Consider the following 19,191-nt stretch of genomic DNA (forward strand, 5'->3'; position numbering starts at 1 on the left):
AATTTAATTGATAATTGTTGCCTGTGTTCTGACTGCTCCACTGGCCATTCCCCTGTCTCTCTTTTTGGACTTCCCTATGCCCTGAGACACAATAATATTGAAATTAGGCCAATTAGTAACCCTACAATGACCTCTAGGTGTTCAAGTGAAAGGAAGAGTTGCATGTCTCTCACTTTAAAACAAAAACTGGAAAAGATTAGGCTTAATGAGGAAGGTATGTTGAATGCCAAGACAGGCAAAAATCTAGGCCTCTTGCACCAAACAGTTACCCAAGTTGTGAATGTAAATTCTGGCAGGAAATTACAAAAGTGATACTCCAGCAAACACATGAAGGATAAGAAAGTGAAACAGCCTTATTGAGATAAAGTTTTAGTAGTCTGGAGAGAGGATTAAACCAGCCACAACATTCCCTTAAGCCAAAACCTAATTCAGAACAAGGCCTAACCCTCTTTAATTCTATGAAGGCTGAGAGAGATGAGGAAGCTGCAGAAGAAAAGTTTGAAGCTGGCGGAGATAGGTTCATGAGGTTTTAGGAAAGAAGCTGTCTCCGTAACACAAAAGTGCAAGGTGAAACAGCAAGTGCTGGTGGAGAAGCTGCAGAAAGTTACCCAGCATATTTAACTAGGATTATTGATGAAAGTGGCTATGCTAAATAACAGATTTTCATCCTAGATGAAATAGGCTTCTACTGGAAGAAGATGCCATCTAGGGCTTTCACAGCCATAGGGGAGAAGTCAATCCTGACTTTAAAGCTTCAAAGGGCAGGGTGATTCTCTTGTTGGGGGGCTAAGGCCACTGGTGACTTTAAGTTGAAGCCAATGCTCATTTAACACTCTGAAATTCCTACACATAGACTCTTCCTGTGCTCTACAACTAGATCAATAAAGATGTGCTGAATGACAGCACATCTTTTTGTAGCATAGTTTACTAACTATTTGAAGCCCACTGTTGAGATCTACTGCTCAGAATTATGAAAAAGATTCCTTTCAAAATATTGCTGCTCATTGACAATGTACCTAGTCACCCAAGAACTCTGACAGAGTTGTACAAATAGATAAATGTTTTCATGGCTGCTAACATACCATCCATTTTCTACCCCATGGATCAAGGAGTAATTTTGACTTTCAAGTCTTATTATTTAAGAAATATATTTTGCAAAGCTATAGCTACAATCAATAGTGATTTCTAATGAATCTAGACAAAATAAATTTAAAATCTTCTGGAAAGGATTCACCATTTTAGATGCCATTAAAAGCATTTGTAATTCATAGGAGGAGGTCAAAATATCCACATTAGCAAGAGTGTGAGAGTAATTGATTTCAACCCTCCTGGATGACTTTGAGGTGTTTAACACTTTAGTGGAGAAAGTAAGTGCATATGTGGTAGAAATAGCAAGACAACTATAATTGGAAATGAAGCTTGAAGATGTGACCAAATTGCTGCAATCTCGTGATAAAGCTTGAACAGATGAGGGGTTGCTTCTTGTGGATGAGCAAAGTGAATGGCTTCTTGAGGTGGAATCCACTCCTGATGAAGATGCTGTGTACGTTACTGAAATGACAACAAAATATTTAGTAAATTACAGAAACTTAGTTGATAAAGCAGTGGCAGGGTTTGAGAGGACTGACTCCAATTTTGAAAGACGTTTGACTGTGGGTAAAATGCTATCAAATAGCATTGCATACTACAGAGAAAACTTTCATGAAGGAAAGAGTTGATCTATGTGACAAACTTCATCATTTCCTTATATTCATACATTGCCACAGTCATCTCAACCTCCAACAACCACTGCCCTCTTTAGTCAGCAGCCATCAACATTGAGATGGCTATTCACTGAAGGCTCAAATGATCATTAGCATTTTTTAGCAATAATATTTTAAATGAAGGTATGTACATTTTTCAGACATAATGCTATTGCATACTTAGTAGACTACAGTATAATTAAACATAACTTTTGTATGCCCTGGGAAACAAAAAAATTCATGTGACTCTCTATTGTGAGATTCACTTCATTGTGATGGTCTGGAGTTGAACCTGCAAAATCTCCAAGGTATGCCTGTGATAATATCCAGATCAAAAAAAAAAAATAGCATAGATGAATTATTAGGTATTTTTATGATGTTATAGAGTTTTGCAATGATTTATTTTTAAGTAGATTATTTTAACATATTAGCTTTGCTGTTTGTATTACTTAGCCATCTCCTCTGTCTTTCAGATCACATAACCATTACCCCAAAAGATCCCCAGTGGGTAGGAGCCTGGTGGCTTGGCTATCTAATAGCAGGAATCATAAGTCTTCTTGCAGCTGTGCCTTTCTGGTATTTACCAAAGAGTTTACCAAGATCCCAAAGTAGAGAGGATTCTAATTCTTCCTCTGAGAAATCCAAGTTTATTAGAGATGATCACACAGACTACCAAACACCCCAGGGAGAAAATGCAAAAATAATGGAAATGGCAAGAGGTAAGTAAAATTCTCGATTTTGTAGTATTTTCATTTTTCTGTTGGGACTTAAGGAGATTTATAAATTATATCCTTCACTTCCCTTCATGTATTAAAAAAATTGAGAAACCATATCAGAAGCAAAACTGGAAACTGATGTCAGCTTTATTACTGAACAACTGATTGCAGTACACGACCAAAGACCAAAGGCTTGACAGCCTTTCCTGCTGATGTCCCTACCCTCTCACACCTCCTCAGTGTAGCTCCTACAGTTGTCTCTACCCAGGATTGCTGCTTCCTGTAACTCTGTGTATACAGAAAATAAAAAGCTTAATCTTCAGGGTTGGCAGCCTTTCCACAGATAAGATCTATTCATTTGAGAGATGTGTATCAATGCATGTCTCTCACCAATGATCAGAGGGGTGAGTGTTCTGTAGGCAAAAACCTAGTGTTCTAATGAACCCCCTTCATGGAAATGAGCAGCCCCTCTTCGTGTCCCTTCAAGCAATAGTTACATTTGCAGAAATTCTTCACATGTCTAATTAGTAGTCTACATAATAGGAAAAAGGGAAAAGATCAATGCTCATTTCTCACACTAAAATTCACATATTAAATGGAGATAACTCTCGTATTTCTTTCTCTTTGACCACAAGATAAGTTTGAGGAATAGAGACAAGAAAAGTGAAGGTCTTTATGTCCTGCCTGTGACTCCCAGCTGGATGATGAGGGAGTATTCTCATCCTTTTCATCTTTTGCCCACATCAGTTGGAGGGATCTGTTCTTTTCTGACTCTTACCTTTAATATAACCTATACTGCACGTCTGTAGAAATGAGTACCTATGTCTGGATTTGAACCTAGCCAGATCGCAGGCTTGATGCATGCCAGTGGCTTACCATACATAGTGTATGTGCGCCAAACTATGACTACTTCCAAACTCTGTGACAATGGAAAGTCCTGCCACCACAGCTACCTCTTCTTCCATGCATGACAGCAACTTTAATTAGTCTGTTATTTTTGTTTTATAGATTTTCTTCCGTCACTGAAGAATCTTTTCGGAAATCCAGTATACTTCCTCTATTTATGTACAAGCACTGTTCAGTTCAATTCTCTGTTCGGCATGGTGACGTACAAACCAAAGTACATTGAGCAGCAGTATGGACAGTCATCCTCCAGGGCCAACTTTGTGATCGGTAGGCTCATCTGCCTTTCATGCTTCCTCAGAGGGATTCTCTTAGATGTACCTGATTAACTTGGGAATCTTAGAGAAGATCGTTCCAAGATTTAGGTAATTTATGACATTTTAGATGAGCTCAAAAAGTAGCAAGAATTTTGTAGCTAGAATTATTTGCATCTGTGGGTAAGTAACCCAGAGAGCACGCAGTTCTTGAAGTGATATCATAGAGATGAAACATGCATTTTATGAGGAATTTGTTAATAATACTGGATATTTGTCTTTTAAGTGTAGTGAAAGCCTCAAAACAGTGACCATTTTACATGAACAGTTTCCAGGATTATATAAAATGGACAATGAGATAGGTTAAAAGATGTTCATTCCAAAACAAAGCTTGCATTTTCACAGTCAAAAAACTTTTCTGACTCCTGGCAACTGGGTTAGTTCAAAGGGTTGTGTTTCTAGCAACATGGTCAATAAAAAGATAGAAAAGTATGAAGAAATGAAAGAAGAGAAACCAGAACCTACAAATACATGATGACTACCACTGTGGAAGTAATTAGATATTAAAAAAAAATCTAGATTCATTTCTTTAATCCACAAAGATATTATTTAATGTTACTATTTCAAGGCATAAAATATTTTGTTTCTTGGGACATACTCCTTTATGATAAGAGACTCCAGTGGTAAAAAATAATTTTCTCTTAGTATTGTAAAAAATCACTTTATATTTCTACCTCTGAAAGAGACCTGGAAGGAGAAAAAAAAAAAAAAAACAGCCAAATGTATTTTAGGAGATATAATTTTTCTATGATAATCTTGGTAATGGGCACATAGCACATGCTAATATAATTGACTCTTAGTTTAAAAGATTTTTCTCCAAAATTCTTGATGTTAAGGTTACATCACTGAACATTTTTACTTTTAACATCAATTGGTTCAAATTAATTTTATTTCTTATTGGCTTATTTATTACTAATTTTATTACTAAAGAAATATTTTGTGGCTTTTTTCTCCAATACCCCATGCATGCTAATCAATGCTTTATATTGATTTTAACATGAATAGATGAGGATTTAAAGTTTAAGAAAGACTTTATTTTATTTCATTTTTATGTGTATACTGAGATATAACTTATCAAGAGTTAAGTCTACAGACCTTAAACAGTTCAGATGGATATATATATATATGTATGTGTGTGTATATATATATGTGTGCGTGTGTCACATCCAGCATTCAGAATATATAGAATATTTTAGCTCCCCAGAAAGCTTAAATCTCTTATCAGTCAATACTTTTCCCCAAAGCTAATAACTATCCTAAACTATATTATCATAGACTATCCATGCCTGTTTTTGAAATTCATATAAATTAAATAGTATATTATATACTCTTTTGTGTCTAGCTTTTTTCAACTGAAGTGAAATCTATGAGATTATTTTCTATTGTATATAGCAGTGGTATATTCTTTTTCATGCTATGTCATAGCCTATTACATAAATATACCACAGTTTGTTTATTCATTTTATAGTTGATGGACATTTCTGTTGTTTTCTGCTTTTAACTAATAGTTATTTATAATACTATAATAGGTAATATAATAATATGTATTATTAAAAATATACAATTTTATGTATTATGAAAATAATTATACATACAATTATTTATAATAGCATTAGAAATTATGATTTTATATGTATATGTATAGATTATATTATAAACTTATGATAGTATTATAAATGATTACATTATAAAATATATATTTAAACCATGTAATATATCTTAATTATGTAATATTTATTAATTATATATTGTATATATTATATGTTATAATATATAATAATAAATTATATAAAATAAATATAATATATAATATGATCTATAACTATTGTATATAATATATAAAATAATTATTATAATTATTTTTATAACAATTATTTATAATAGTATTATAAATCATATTATAATTATTATTTATAATAGTATTTTAAATATAAAGGCAGAAAAAATACAAATAAAATATTATGCATTTTAATATGTTAATATAATATATAATATATTATTTATAATGTATTATAGCATATTACACTATATAATAAGATAGTATTATATACACTATTATAATTTATAGTATATTATATATAATATATATAATATAATATATAAATATATGGTAATACTATAGTAATATAGTAATAATATATGGTATTACATATAGTATATTACATATACTATAATGTGTAATAATAATGCTATTATAAATAATATATTTATAATAGTTAAAAGCAGAAAACAACATTCCGCATGTTTATTGGTGGGCCACTATGCTCATTTTTCATGGCTATACCCTGGAGTGCAATGGACATTTGTGTTGTTTTCTGCTTTTAGCTAAGAGTTATTTATAGTATTATAATAGATAATATAATATATATAATATATATTATATTGCTAAATGCAGTTGCTAAGTCAGAGGGAGAATATGTGTTTAAATAGAGTAGATATTACCAAAACACAAGGAAGTTGTGCAAATTTATACTCCTATTAGAAATGTAAGAGCATTCCAGTTGCCCCATATCCTTATCAACACTTGGAATTGTTAATTCTTTTCATTGTAACCATTCTTATGGGTGGGTTGTGGTATTTCATGGTGGTTTAATTTGCATTTACCTAAAACTCTATTCTTCAAAGTTTCTGACATGTCATGTCTACAGATAATTCAAATACTTTTGTGAGAGATAAGTAATAGTATTTAACAATTTCACATCGTTATAGCTAGGATTGTTCCTGAGATCATCTTGGTTTCACATTAGTAAGTATGGGGTGCAGCCGACTAAGGGTAAGCGGGCCAATTATTCAATATCCTCTCACTCTTACCTTGATTATATTTGTACAATGGTGAAAATAAATATATCACTAGGTTGAAATAAAGATGAAAGTATACAGATAAAATGCATGGTAAATGCATATATCTCTCATTCAATAAATATTATTTCTGTCTTTCTTCTTTAACCTTTCTCTTTTTTTCTTAATTTTTTTTTTAACTTGAGCTATGGAATAACGATCTTCCTGCAATAAAATATGAGATAGACACAAAAAAGCACACTTCCTTTACTTATTTGAGAGAAGACATTTGATATACCATGGAGGGGAGAATAAACAGAAATTTCCTGACATGTTCAAGGGCCAACTGTTACAATGATAACTTAGCCTTGCTGTACAGGTTTTTAAACGTTAGCCACATTCTTTCTAAAATTTAGAGATAGCATTTTTTCTCATGCTAATTACTTTAACTTTGTAGAAAAAATAATAAAGGAAAATAAATAACAATAAAATTTAAATTCAAAGGCTGGGAAGCATATTGTGAAATGATTTGGCTTTTTAAAGTTTGTGGAATTTTAAAAAGATTTTTAACGAAAGAAATTTGGATAAACAGCTAATTTGCATTTTTTCTTTTGTCATTTATTTATTTATTTTTATTTTTCAACTTTCTTTTTGGAATAGGGAGTACATGTACAGTGCAGGTTTGTTACAAAGCTATATTGCATAATGCTGAGGTTTAGGGTATGACTGAACCTGTCGCCCAGGTAGTGAGCATGGGTAACTTTTCAATCTTTCTCTTCTCCTTTCTTTCCCTCTCTAGTAGTTCCCAGTGTCTATTGTTCCCAACTTTACGTCCATGTGTGTTCAGTATTTAGCTCCCATTGATATGTGAGAACATGTAGTATTTGGTTTTCTGTTTCTGAGTTAGTTCACTTAGGATAATGGCCTCCAGCTCCATCTGTGTTGCTGCAAAGGGCATGATTTCATTCTTTCTATGATTGCATAATATTCCGTGGTGTATATGTACCACATTTTCTTTATTCAATCCATTGTTGATGGGTGACTGATTCCACATTTTTGTTCTTGTGAATAGAGCTGTGATGAACATATGGGTGCATGTGTCCTTTTGATAGAATACTTTATTTGCTTTTCGACTTATACCCACTGATGGATTGCTAGGTCAAATGTTAGTTCAACTCTTAGTTATTTGAGAAATATCCAAACTGCTCTCCAAAATAGTGGACTGATTTACATTCCCACCAAAAATTGTGCAAGTATTCCCTTTTGTCCTCAGCCTCACCAACATCTGTTATTTTTCAACTTTTTAACAAAAGCCATTTTGACTGGTGTGAGATGGTTTCTCATTGTGGTTTTTATTTGCATTTCTGTGATGATTATTTCTGAGAGCATTTCTTCATATCTCTGTTGGCTGCTTAAATGTTTTTTTGTTTGTTTGTTTGTTTGTTTTTGGGTTTGTTTGTTTGTTTGTTTTTGAGACGGAGTCTCTCTCTCTCTATTGCTCAGGCTGGAGTGCAGTGGCCCGATCTCAGCTCATTGCAAGCTCCGACTCCCGGGCTCACACCATTCTCCTGCCTCAGCCTCCCGAGTAGCTGGGACTACAGGTGCCCGCCACCACACCCGGCTGATTTTTTGTATTTTTAGTAGAGACAGGGTTTCACCGTGTTAGCCAGGATGGTGTCAATCTCCTGACCTCATGATCCGCCCGCCTCGACTCCCCAAAGTGCTGGGATTACAGGCATGAGCCACCACACCCAGCTACATATTTTCTTTTGTGAAGTGTCTGTACTTGTCCGTTGTCTATTTCTTAATTGAGTTATATGCTATTTTCTTGTTGTTTTAAGTCTGGATATTAGATCTTCATCAAATGCATAGTTCATGAATATTTTCTCCCATTCTGTAGAATTTCTGTTTACTTCCTTGATGGTGTCTCTTGCTGTGCAAGCTCTTTAGTTCAATTAACTTACCAATTTTTGGCTTTGTTGCAGTTGCTTTTGAGGACAAAGACATAAATTGTTTGCCAAGTGTGAGACTGAGAAGGGTATTTACTAGGCTTTCTTCAGGATTTTTATAGTTTAGATTCTTACCCAAAAGTCTTTAATCCATGTTGAGTTAATTTTTATATATGATGATAAGAAGGGGTCCAGTTTCATTCTTTTGCATATGACTAGCCAGTTATCACAGTACCATTTATTGAACACAGAGTCCTTTTTCCATTTCTTGTTTTTGTCAGCGTTGTTGAAGATGAAATGGTTGTAGGTGTGTGGCTTTATTTCAATTTAAGCTTCTCCTATAAATATTAAGTTACATACAAATGATCTTATCTTTTCCTTCTCAATACAGAGACTGTAATAATTTAGTAATTTTTGCTTAATTTCTTAGAATGCCTTTTGTAGACCTCTAGTAGACAAGATATATCAACTATCATTTATGACAATGATTATCACTGTCAATTTTTGGAGGTGTTACACAGACAAGTAAGAAAAAATTAAGAGAATTATTTGAAGGACAGTTGCTTATAAAAAACATTATTATTATTCTTGTGAAAGTCCAGGATATAACATCAAGTTTACTAGGAGAAAAATTCTAAAACATCTCCAAGTACTATTATTATAACTCATAACTATTTCAATCCAAGGCATCGGTATGGAAATCAAAGTTTCTAATTCCTAGTCTACTATAATCTAGTCAAACATTTTACATATCCCTTATAACTCCTTTTTACATCAGTCTCAAGGAATAAGATCTTTAACCTGATGAGTGTGCTAAAACAATAATAATTATGTAATAAAATATAACAATATAATAATAAATGCGCTTTTAAATTTCTCCAAGTTTTTCTGATATTTGAGTAAATATGCATGTTGAATTCAAAAGAAAACACAGAAAATAAATTGAAACAAATTTCAGACACTAGTGTAAATCAATATTTCCATTTGGAATACTTCCTTGATGGTAGATGGTAAAAATTTTTAGATCAACAAATTTTATGATGTGGGTGGAGAATAAATCAAAGTTTAATTTCTATCTCACTAAATGATTTAAAAATACCTAAAATGAAAGAGAAGCCTGGGGAGGGAAGAAACACATCTTATATGATGTAAAGGAAATTTGTCATCAACTTGACCCACCATGGACAACATAATACATCCTGTGAAATTTGAAAGGGAGAATCAAACCAACATTATATTTGAAATGTACTAATATTTTTTGGAATTGTGTTATAATTTAGTTATCTTGAAACAGGAGAGTAAGATATCAGGAGAAGTGCTATAAATTAATACACTAAGGTTTATTCATTTAGCACATTTTATTGGAAACCGTTGAAGAACATGGGATTCAATTCAATTCACCGTTCTTTCTTTGAGGGTTTGGTTGGAGGTTGGGATACATGAATTGAAAAAACTAGCAGGTAATTGTTAAAGCACCAAGTCTGCTGCCTATGGGCCCCTGCACAAGGAACACCTGATGAGCGAGAAAATGAGGTTCTGATGACCAAGTTGTGAGCCCTGGTGCCAAGTGTGTCCTCTGGAAGCCCCATATGATTGGTGGAACCTGTGAGAAGGAACTCTACTTGGGGGAAGCTCAGAGTACTCGGGAGAACAAACCTAATCTTGGAGCCAGGAAGAATTCTCAAGCAGAAGATGATGATACCTAAATCAAGAGAAAAGGATAAGAAAGTATTAAAAGATGAAAATGTAAGAAAGAGGGTAGAGGTTTATATCAGACAAAGCAAATATCTTGTGCGGAAGGATCTGGAGTCAAGAAATATTCTGGAAGTTTCAAGGAAACACTGTCCACCAAAAAGAGGTAAATCAGGAAAGGATATTCCTGATTTTTAATAATTTATACTGAGGGTGCAGATGTCCCTAGGATTATCTCATTTCAGTTCTCAGGCTATTCTAGGGTGCTGGGGGTGGGGGATGTCAATGGAATCCAACACGGCACATAGCTACAGACAAGGCTACACCTTGTGTTATTACTCCTTAAGTACCAGGTTCAATTGGTACTTTACAAAATAAAATAAAATGCTAGAAAGATGCTCTGAAGGTTTCAGTTTGGAGTTTGGTTTTCAGAAGATGCTTTTTTCATAAACCAATTTGGAGACGGAATTGAGAGTGAAAATGTAGGACTCTGTTGTTTGTGTCAGCTTTGGCTTTGTGGAAGGCATTCATAGTCAGGTACTATGTTTTATATATTCATTGCATGTATGTGTGTGTGTAAAAGTAGGCACTTCGAGGATATATATCAAATTCATAGCAGCACTTACTTCGGGAGAAGGAAGATGAAACCTGAAACAAAGGGAAAATTAATTTAATCTACTTCCACATTTAAAAAAATCAGAAAATTTAGGAGAAAGCATTAACATTAATTAATTGGGCCCTAAATAACTGGGTTTGTTGATATATTTTCTATAATCTATTCATTGTTTTTAAAATAGTAATCAGGTGCCTCTAAGTTGACTTTTGGCTGTTAAGGTTTCCAGATTTTCATCTCTGCTGCTTTACCATACCCAGGAACCTCAGTTCAGATGGAAAAGCAAAAGTTAGCATTTCTTCTCTTTTTCATTTGGCTAACTTAATGATCATGCCCCCTTTAAGGTGGGCTGATTTCTAATATGATAATTTAAATGTTAACTTATACAACCGGTGGTCAAATAAAAACAGATGAATCAAAATGTCCCTTTGTTATCATCTGTACATGTTAGGAATATTTTGCAGGGGTCTGTCCTGCAGTCCCCAGCTGCATGACAGCTGAGACACGTACTCAGACACAGATAATCACTATAACAGTGGGCCAGGGGGCTGCCGGCACTAGGGGCCCAAGAGAGTTTGCTGCCCCTCCAAGCTGGTAACACTTGCATTTGTTTAGCACAGATTTAATTGGCAAAGGCGTTGAGTCAACACACCTGTGGGTAATTAACCTGGTTGCCCCCCACCCCGGAGATGGGCATCCTGCCCACGATCAAAGGTTGATTTTAGGACCACATGAGTAAATAAGCTATTTAGATAAACTCCTCTATATTCCTTTGTATCTGCGCCCTAAGCTATCTGGTTCCTGAAAAGAGAATCTGGCTGCCTTCAGCCAAACTATCTGAAGTTATGCAAACCACGCTCGGTCTTCCAAGAGGGTCTGCTTCTTTCTATTCCTATAATTTCTTCTGCCACTCTGACTGATCTCCCACAATATATTTTTTTAAATAATGTAATAGCAAGCCAAAGACCATTGTATGTTGATATTTGGGGTTCTATGATGTTTTGTTAAGAAACTAAATATGTAAACTTAAAAAGAACAAAAAAAGGGAAAGAAAGAAGAAAATTTGCATGTCATTATCACTAGATGTCAGTGTTTTCATTTTTATTTTACAATTTCACATTGGGTTGTAAGTCAGACTTGTGTTCTTGAGATTATTTTTTACTACAGCAAATGCTGATTTTGTCTTTGAACCTTATCTGTTGACTAGAGTACATGCAAACTTTAGCCCTTTCATTATTTGAAAGAGATGGATTATCTCAAAACCTCAAGAAAACATGGACATCAATGACTGATAGGTAGACAATATGAGAAATAAATTCTAATTAGCAGAGAATTTATTTATTGTTGAGTGCCAGATTGTTCTTCTTTAGAGTTACACCATTTACAATCCAACATATGGCACCAAAGTGCCTCTTTTCCCAAGTCTTTTGCAATACAAGGGTTCCATTCCCCACCCCACCTCCAATATTTTCATCTTCGTAAATCGAATGGATAGAAATTAATTGCATGATATTTTTGTGCTAAACGTTGTGCTGATAACTCTTCATAAATAATGGAATTTAGTTACCTCTACAATGCTATTATTACCTCCATATTGTAGGTGAGGAGACAGGTTTAGAGACATTCAAAGAATTACCTGCAGTTGCACAGCTATTCAGCGGTGGAACTGAGATCTAAACCCAGGCAGCTGGGATTCCAGAGTCTAAGCTCTTAACTACTAAGTTGAACCTCTTCCTAGTATTGTTTACAGCTCACAGTTATTAGATTACTAGTGAGGTTGCACATCTATCAAAAAAGATAACATACATCTATTTATCAAGGATACTATTTCCCAAACCCCTGAAGGAGAGGCAACATAGCAGTGATTGAAAGCGTAGGACTTGACATCAGACTCTCTGCATTCAAAGCTGCTTTGCCCTCTTACTAACTGTGACTGTGAACAAATAGCTCTCTGAAGTGAAGCTAATAATATGCCTACTCTTAAGGTTGTGGTGAAAATTCAATGTGATAATATTAACATATCAAATGCTCAGTTCAGTGACTGGTACATTATAAGCAAATAAATATAGGTGGTAGTGGTTGTTACTAGGAAGGATACCACACTCAAAGCTAAGAAGCTGGCTCAACAAAAACAAATTTTGCCAGGGTGGGAGGCAGAAAATAGAAACCAAGACTTAAAAAAAAAAGTTTTCTATATTCTATGTGCCTGTTATTTTTTATATACAATGTTAAAGAACATTAATGGGCACCTAATTGTACTTGTTAATGCTGGAATTGGACCAGAAAGACCAGAAAGATTTATTGATTCATTTGGTATTTATTAATTTAATACTCTGTGCTAGACATTGTGCTAGACAGAACCTGAGACTGTACAGTTGTACCACCATTAATCTATAACCTAGACACTCATCATACACCCTTTGTATATGTCAGTAGATGATAGTGACTGAATATTTCTATAATTTAAAGTGACAAAATAGTCTTTAGAAAGTTTGTGTTAGTGCACTCAGATCTTTTTTAGAGATTCACAAATGATATATTTTTCTCATTTCTCAGGGCTCATCAACATTCCAGCAGTGGCCCTTGGAATATTCTCTGGGGGGATAGCTATGAAAAAATTCAGAATCAGTGTGTGTGGAGCTGCAAAACTCTACTTGGGATCATCTGTCTTTGGTTACCTCCTATTCCTTTCCCTGTTTGCACTGGGCTGTGAAAATTCTGATGTGGCAGGACTCACTGTCTCCTACCAAGGGTATGTTCCCTCATTAAATAGTTTGAGGACATTGGTTTGTTTAACTAAATCAATTATTGGTGGAGCTGCAAAAAGGAATTTGATTTTTAAACATCACAACTATGGAATAACTGACAATATTTAGAATCTGTTATTGTCACCAGAATTTGTCATCTCCTTTGATTTTAGAGAAATACAAAAATTGCTAAACCCGTATTTTACACTAGAGAACCAACCTGATTAATTTAGAAAAACATGATAGTGGAAATACAAACCTTGAATCATGCCTCTGTCTATTCTTAATGAAATGATGTACATATGGTTTAAACTAATCCAATTTCAATTTTCCCATCTTAAAAACAGAATAACTACCTTTTAAACCTTTGTAGGGTTTAAGCAAGCTAACATACATGAAAGTGAATACTACTTGCCTGACACAAAATAAATGTGCCATTCATGGAAACAATAGTTTTTTTCTCCTTTGGATATCTGAGGAACTGGAGTTACCTCTTTGCAATCCTCCATAGTTGCTGTTGTGCTTGAATCATGTAAAGTTTCGGGAAAGAGTGTCTGTCCTTCAACTCAGTGCTCCCCATAAAAGTTCTCTTTAGCTGAGTGTCTTGCAATTGGTCAGGAGAATATTTAGTGATGCCTGTCATCAGGCCTGTCATCTTGTATGAGGTGGGTGATTACATTGCTTGGTTCCCAGAGTCTCTCTCAATACAAGGTTGGATCTTGTAGGGACTATGTTGCCCTTGCCCATTGAGAGTCTTTCCCATCACTCTACCATTTAACATGAGTTTCCAGAGGTAACTTTCTTCATCATTTCACCTATCTATGCATTATTTGTTTTCTAAAAAAAATGTCAAGCCTCCATCATGTGCCAGGAAGGCCTCTCCAACTGTATCTGCCTAGCCACCTGAAACTCTGCCTGTGGCTCAAAGGCAAACACTCCTGACACTATATTCTGTTTCCTGCCTATTCTGTGGCTTCTTGCTTATAGCCTGCTGTCCATCTCCCTTCCTACTCTTGCTTCACTGCTTATCTGTCTTGTCTCTATGTTCCAACTTCCATCACCTTTATTAACCTGGTTTCACCTGCTGCTAAATGAGCACCTGTTATAGTTTTGGCCGTCTACAATGTTCAGGAAAATTGGTTAATGCAAAGTTCATAAGTTATGGCTTCTGGGAGTTATCACAGCCACATTGTTAGACTCAGCTGAGTGTAGTGCTGCCTTAGTGAAAGTCAGTGATGTGGATTAAGAAAGTTAGTTGTAACCGTGAAATGGAAGAAGATTCTTCCATTTGGAGACAGCAGAAGCCCAGCGCCATCTTTAACTGTCCCAGAAATCCTCACAGTAGAGGGACAGTTGTTGAGGACTTTATAGTTTGTGATTTCCAAAACACCTTAACTTTCATGATCTCATTTCTATCCTCAGAACACCTTGATGAGGTTAGTTTTGTTATCCTTGTTTAAAGGCAACTGCATGGATCTGGGACTTGAACACAGGCATGACTCAAAGTAGAACGTTCTTTCTACATTATAATTTCTAAGCCAAAAGTAAACACAAAGCAGGCAACAAAAGTAAACTTTGAGATTCCCATTAAAGTATTCCTACATAATCAAAGATTAAATATTTTAAAGTAATAAAAGGTAACATTTTCATTGAGTGAGTACTAGCCTCTTCAAAGCAGTCACCTTGAAAGACTATAACTATTGCAGTAATGCTATTGTTGTTTAAAATATTCTAAGGCTCTTCTTTTGAAATTTCTTTGTATATTTTTGAGAATATTCTTAACAAGGTCAAATATTTAACCTTTAAGGAAAAGCTCTCATCTTTCAAAATAACTATTTTGAAAGAAAATCTCATTTGGGTATAAACATTCTGGCATATTTGTCAAAACTCTTCTTATAATTAAAATTCTAAATTACAAATCTACTGTCAGCACATCCTTCAGAAAACATGTATGCCGTTGATTCCTGCTCCTGGTGATAAATTAAACTTACTCTCAATAATATAAAATATTTTTCTTTATAAAATATAAAATGGTTCCCATGGGTTTTTCCATGTTGCATTATTCCAAACGCTGTCTTGACCTGGATATTCAACAGGAAAACTGAAGACAAGCCTTAGATATGATAATGGAGGAAATCTCTCTTCTGCAATAACGAAGATAACTCTGATGTGACATAAGAATTTAGAATCAAGAGGGCTTGCAGGGTTCTGTTTCCAGGTTTGTCACTAGCAAGCAGTGTGAATTTGAGCAAGTTTTATACTTTCAGATATTACAAACAGTCTCAGTTAACAATTAAAATTTTATGGAAGGGAGTAGGATTAAATATTCCTATAGCACATCTCGGAAGGCCTAGTTCAGTACCCTTTCACACTATTTGGAGACATCTCAGAGGTCTTTGGTTTGTACTTTTGAGGTGACAGAATTCATCATACCAGCTCTACTAGACGGAGTATTATATTGATTAAGAAATTATGGTTGCCATCATTAATGACAATACTTCTCAGAGGCAGAATCCCAAGTGATTAATTTCTCTCTCCAAAATAAAGTATCTTTTTTTTTTATTGACTAACTTACTAGAAGTTTTGTTTCTTAGCTAGCTGTGTGACAGGAATTATTCTTGGTTCTGGAGATATGGGAGTGAATAAAAAAGTAGTTCCTACCTCTGTTGATTGTATATTTCAGTGTATTTCTTGTTTGTTTAAGCTCCTCAAATATTTTTTTTTAAAAAATGGGGGGGGGGAAGAGGAGGAATAAACAAATAAATAAACACATTTGAAACTAAGGAGCAGAAAGAATGAAGTATGGAGGACCAATGAATGGCATGTATGGTGCAGATAGAAATGACTTACCATTGCAAAAGTTCCCTTTGAGAATAGAGGGATATAAATAATAAAAAGGATAACAGCAGAAGGATTAGGCCATTCATGTGACAGAAAAAAAAAGTGAGGGAGAGAGAATACTGGGAGAGATGAAGGGTAAATATAAGAGCAAATGGCAGAGAACAAAAAAAAAATGAAGGAGAAAAGAAAGAATGCAATCAAAATTTTGTGTAATAACTCAAAAAAGTCAATTGAAAGGGGACAAATTTTGTCTCATTAATATTTGTAACTATCTCCTATTCTCCCAGAGCTAGCACTTAGTAGGCTTCCAGTAAAATTTTATGAACAAATAAATGTGTAAGTCATTGAACTTACTTGTGAATTTGAGCAAGAAAGGATGCTATCAGCTAAGAAAGAGCACTACACACTGGTAGGATACACGGGAGAAAGGTTGAATGAACTGGGAATGCACTTATTGGTAACACATATGCAAGAGGACATGTAACTCCTGCAAACACCGAAAGAGAATTACCTGATAACTGATTGGCTATTTTTGCTTTTACTGGACCATTAGCAACAGCCATTGCACTCACACTTAGACAACAATTCTGAATGAAATTTGCACACACACACACACACACACACACCACCTGTGATGCATTTAAGTAATGTCATAAATTGCTCTAAAAGTTTACTTTTCTACCTTGTTAACTATTTTTGTACACTTTTGCACAGAAATATATTAGACGATCCTAGGGACAGTAGACTAAAACCTATAAGCTAAGAATTGGACATCATGTGAATTTGTAAACCTCTAAAGATAACTTTCAAAAGAAAGTTTTTTATTAGTAAACTTACATTTCATGACCAGAAGCTGGCATTTCTGATGACAACTGTGTTTCTAAAAGGCAAATTTTGTTGGTAGTATCATTTATATCACCCAAGAACATTGATTTTTTTGAAAATATTCGGGTGCTACCTGCCAAGAGGTAATATTTTATATTGTTATATTTCTTTTCAGAACCAAACCTGTCTCTTATCATGAACGAGCTCTCTTTTCAGATTGCAACTCAAGATGCAAATGTTCAGAGACAAAATGGGAACCCATGTGTGGTGAAAATGGAATCACATATGTATCAGCTTGTCTTGCTGGTTGTCAAACCTCCAACAGGAGTGGAAAAAATATTGTAAGAAATCACCTCTCAAGTATATGGCGATGGTCCTGTTACAATATAAACAACAAAACTCCATGGGGGCTCACAGCAGACCACTACTAGTGGGAGGCTTACCCCTCTGCTGCCTGGTCCTTTTATGTAGAAAAAGAAAATGTTATAACTATTCCTAGTAGTACTGGAGTTGCTGAAAAAATTGGAGTGAGAATTAGAGTCACGAAATAGGGTGGAAGAGCTTTTGTAATTATGTAGTCTATTTCTCTCATTTTGCTTTTAAGAAGTGTTAGCCCTGAATGAGAATGTCTGTCATATGATCAAATAATAAGATATGCTTTCAGATCCCTGTCTTCTGACCCCAAGACCAGTGGTTCTTGGAGGTTTTAGGGGATGGACAAATAGATGCCAGTGTTAGGAGGCTTAGGTCTAGAGATTCTAGACCTTGGGGTCAGGGATCTGATTATGAGGAGATTGATGGTTCTAGGACAACTTTGTTTGGAAAATCAAGTCAATTTGTATAATAATGAAAGCGCAGGTGGGCTGAAATGGAGGGTTTCCATAGGGCAGAAGAGGGAGAAGAGGTAGGAAATATAGGTAGGAATCTGTTTTAGTCAGTCCAGGCTGCTATAACAAATATACCATAGAATGGGTGGCTTCAAACATTTATTTCTCATAGTTCTGGATGATGGGAAGCCCAAGATCAAGGTGCCAGCAGCTATGGTGCCTGGTGAGGACCCGCTTTCTGGTTTGTAGATGGCCATCTTCACCTTCTATCCTGCCATGGCAGAGAGCAGGCAGGGAGAGACAGGTCTCCTGTCTCTTTCTATAAGGGCACTAAAATCACATTCATGAGGACTCTACCTTCATGAACTAATTACGTCCTAAATGCTGTATTCCAAATACCATCACATTGAAGGTTAGGATTTCAACATATGAACTTTGGACAAATATTCAATCCTTAGCAGACAGCAATTGTGAAGGATATGAAGTACTTAAATCATTAACAGATTCATTCTTCTAAGCACACCTTTCCATTCCTGTCCCAGACTCTTCCTTATCCTTGCTCTTTGAGACTGCTTCCTATTTGTGACTGATTAAATTTGCCTTTATTTGACAATCCTAGAGGGCAGAAAATTAGACCACACATATATTTCATTTATTTACATATTAGGTATGAATGCTTAGGCTGTATACCCACAGATATACAGTTATGTTTGTTGATTGACTCTGTTCATTGTATTATTATTTTGACTTATTTAGAGCAGAAAGGATTGGTTTCTAGCAACAATGAATAAGACGACCTACTCATCTGAAATACGTTTTCATGCTTCTCTTTTCTTCCTGTCTTTGCTTTCTTTCTTTGTTATTTTTCTTTCAGCTACTGTTATTTTTGCTCACAGCTGCATGAAGGTTTTTTGTAATGAGAGCTACCATTTATAAAAGACATTATAAGGAAGGGCTAAAGATTGGTGTTCTAAGAACAAAATTACACTCAAATCTCATGGTCCTAAAATAATTTGCATTATTTTCAGTATTTTCTTCATATGAGAACTGAGGCACTGAGATACAAAGGACTTACTTAACTCAGTTACCTAGTGGGCAACCAGAATTAAGATTCAAAGGTTTCCACTTGACATTACAAAAAATCTATATTACTACTATTTTAGAAAAGGAAATGCCAGCTTTATTTATTGTCTAAAAACTCACAAACTCTTTTGTGATTAAAATGGTAACATTATATGTACACA

General features: G+C 34.8%; 1 protein-coding gene across 4 annotated transcripts in view; it reads left to right on the forward strand.

Moving 5' to 3' along the window:
* The window catches only part of SLCO1C1 (solute carrier organic anion transporter family member 1C1), a 60,507-nt gene that overhangs the window by 26,652 nt on the left and 14,664 nt on the right, over positions 1-19,191 (forward strand). For all 4 annotated transcript variants that reach the window (XM_009180337.4, XM_003906086.5, XM_009180338.4 and 1 more), the window contains 4 exons: positions 2,216-2,461; positions 3,467-3,631; positions 13,264-13,459; positions 17,296-17,461. In XM_009180337.4, the coding sequence (XP_009178601.1) occupies positions 2,216-2,461; positions 3,467-3,631; positions 13,264-13,459; positions 17,296-17,461 (773 nt within the window). The remainder of the gene's footprint in view (positions 1-2,215; positions 2,462-3,466; positions 3,632-13,263; positions 13,460-17,295; positions 17,462-19,191) is intronic.

Source organism: Papio anubis, chromosome 9 (genome assembly GCF_008728515.1).
Source record: "Papio anubis isolate 15944 chromosome 9, Panubis1.0, whole genome shotgun sequence".
NCBI classification, from domain to species: domain Eukaryota; kingdom Metazoa; phylum Chordata; class Mammalia; order Primates; family Cercopithecidae; genus Papio; species Papio anubis.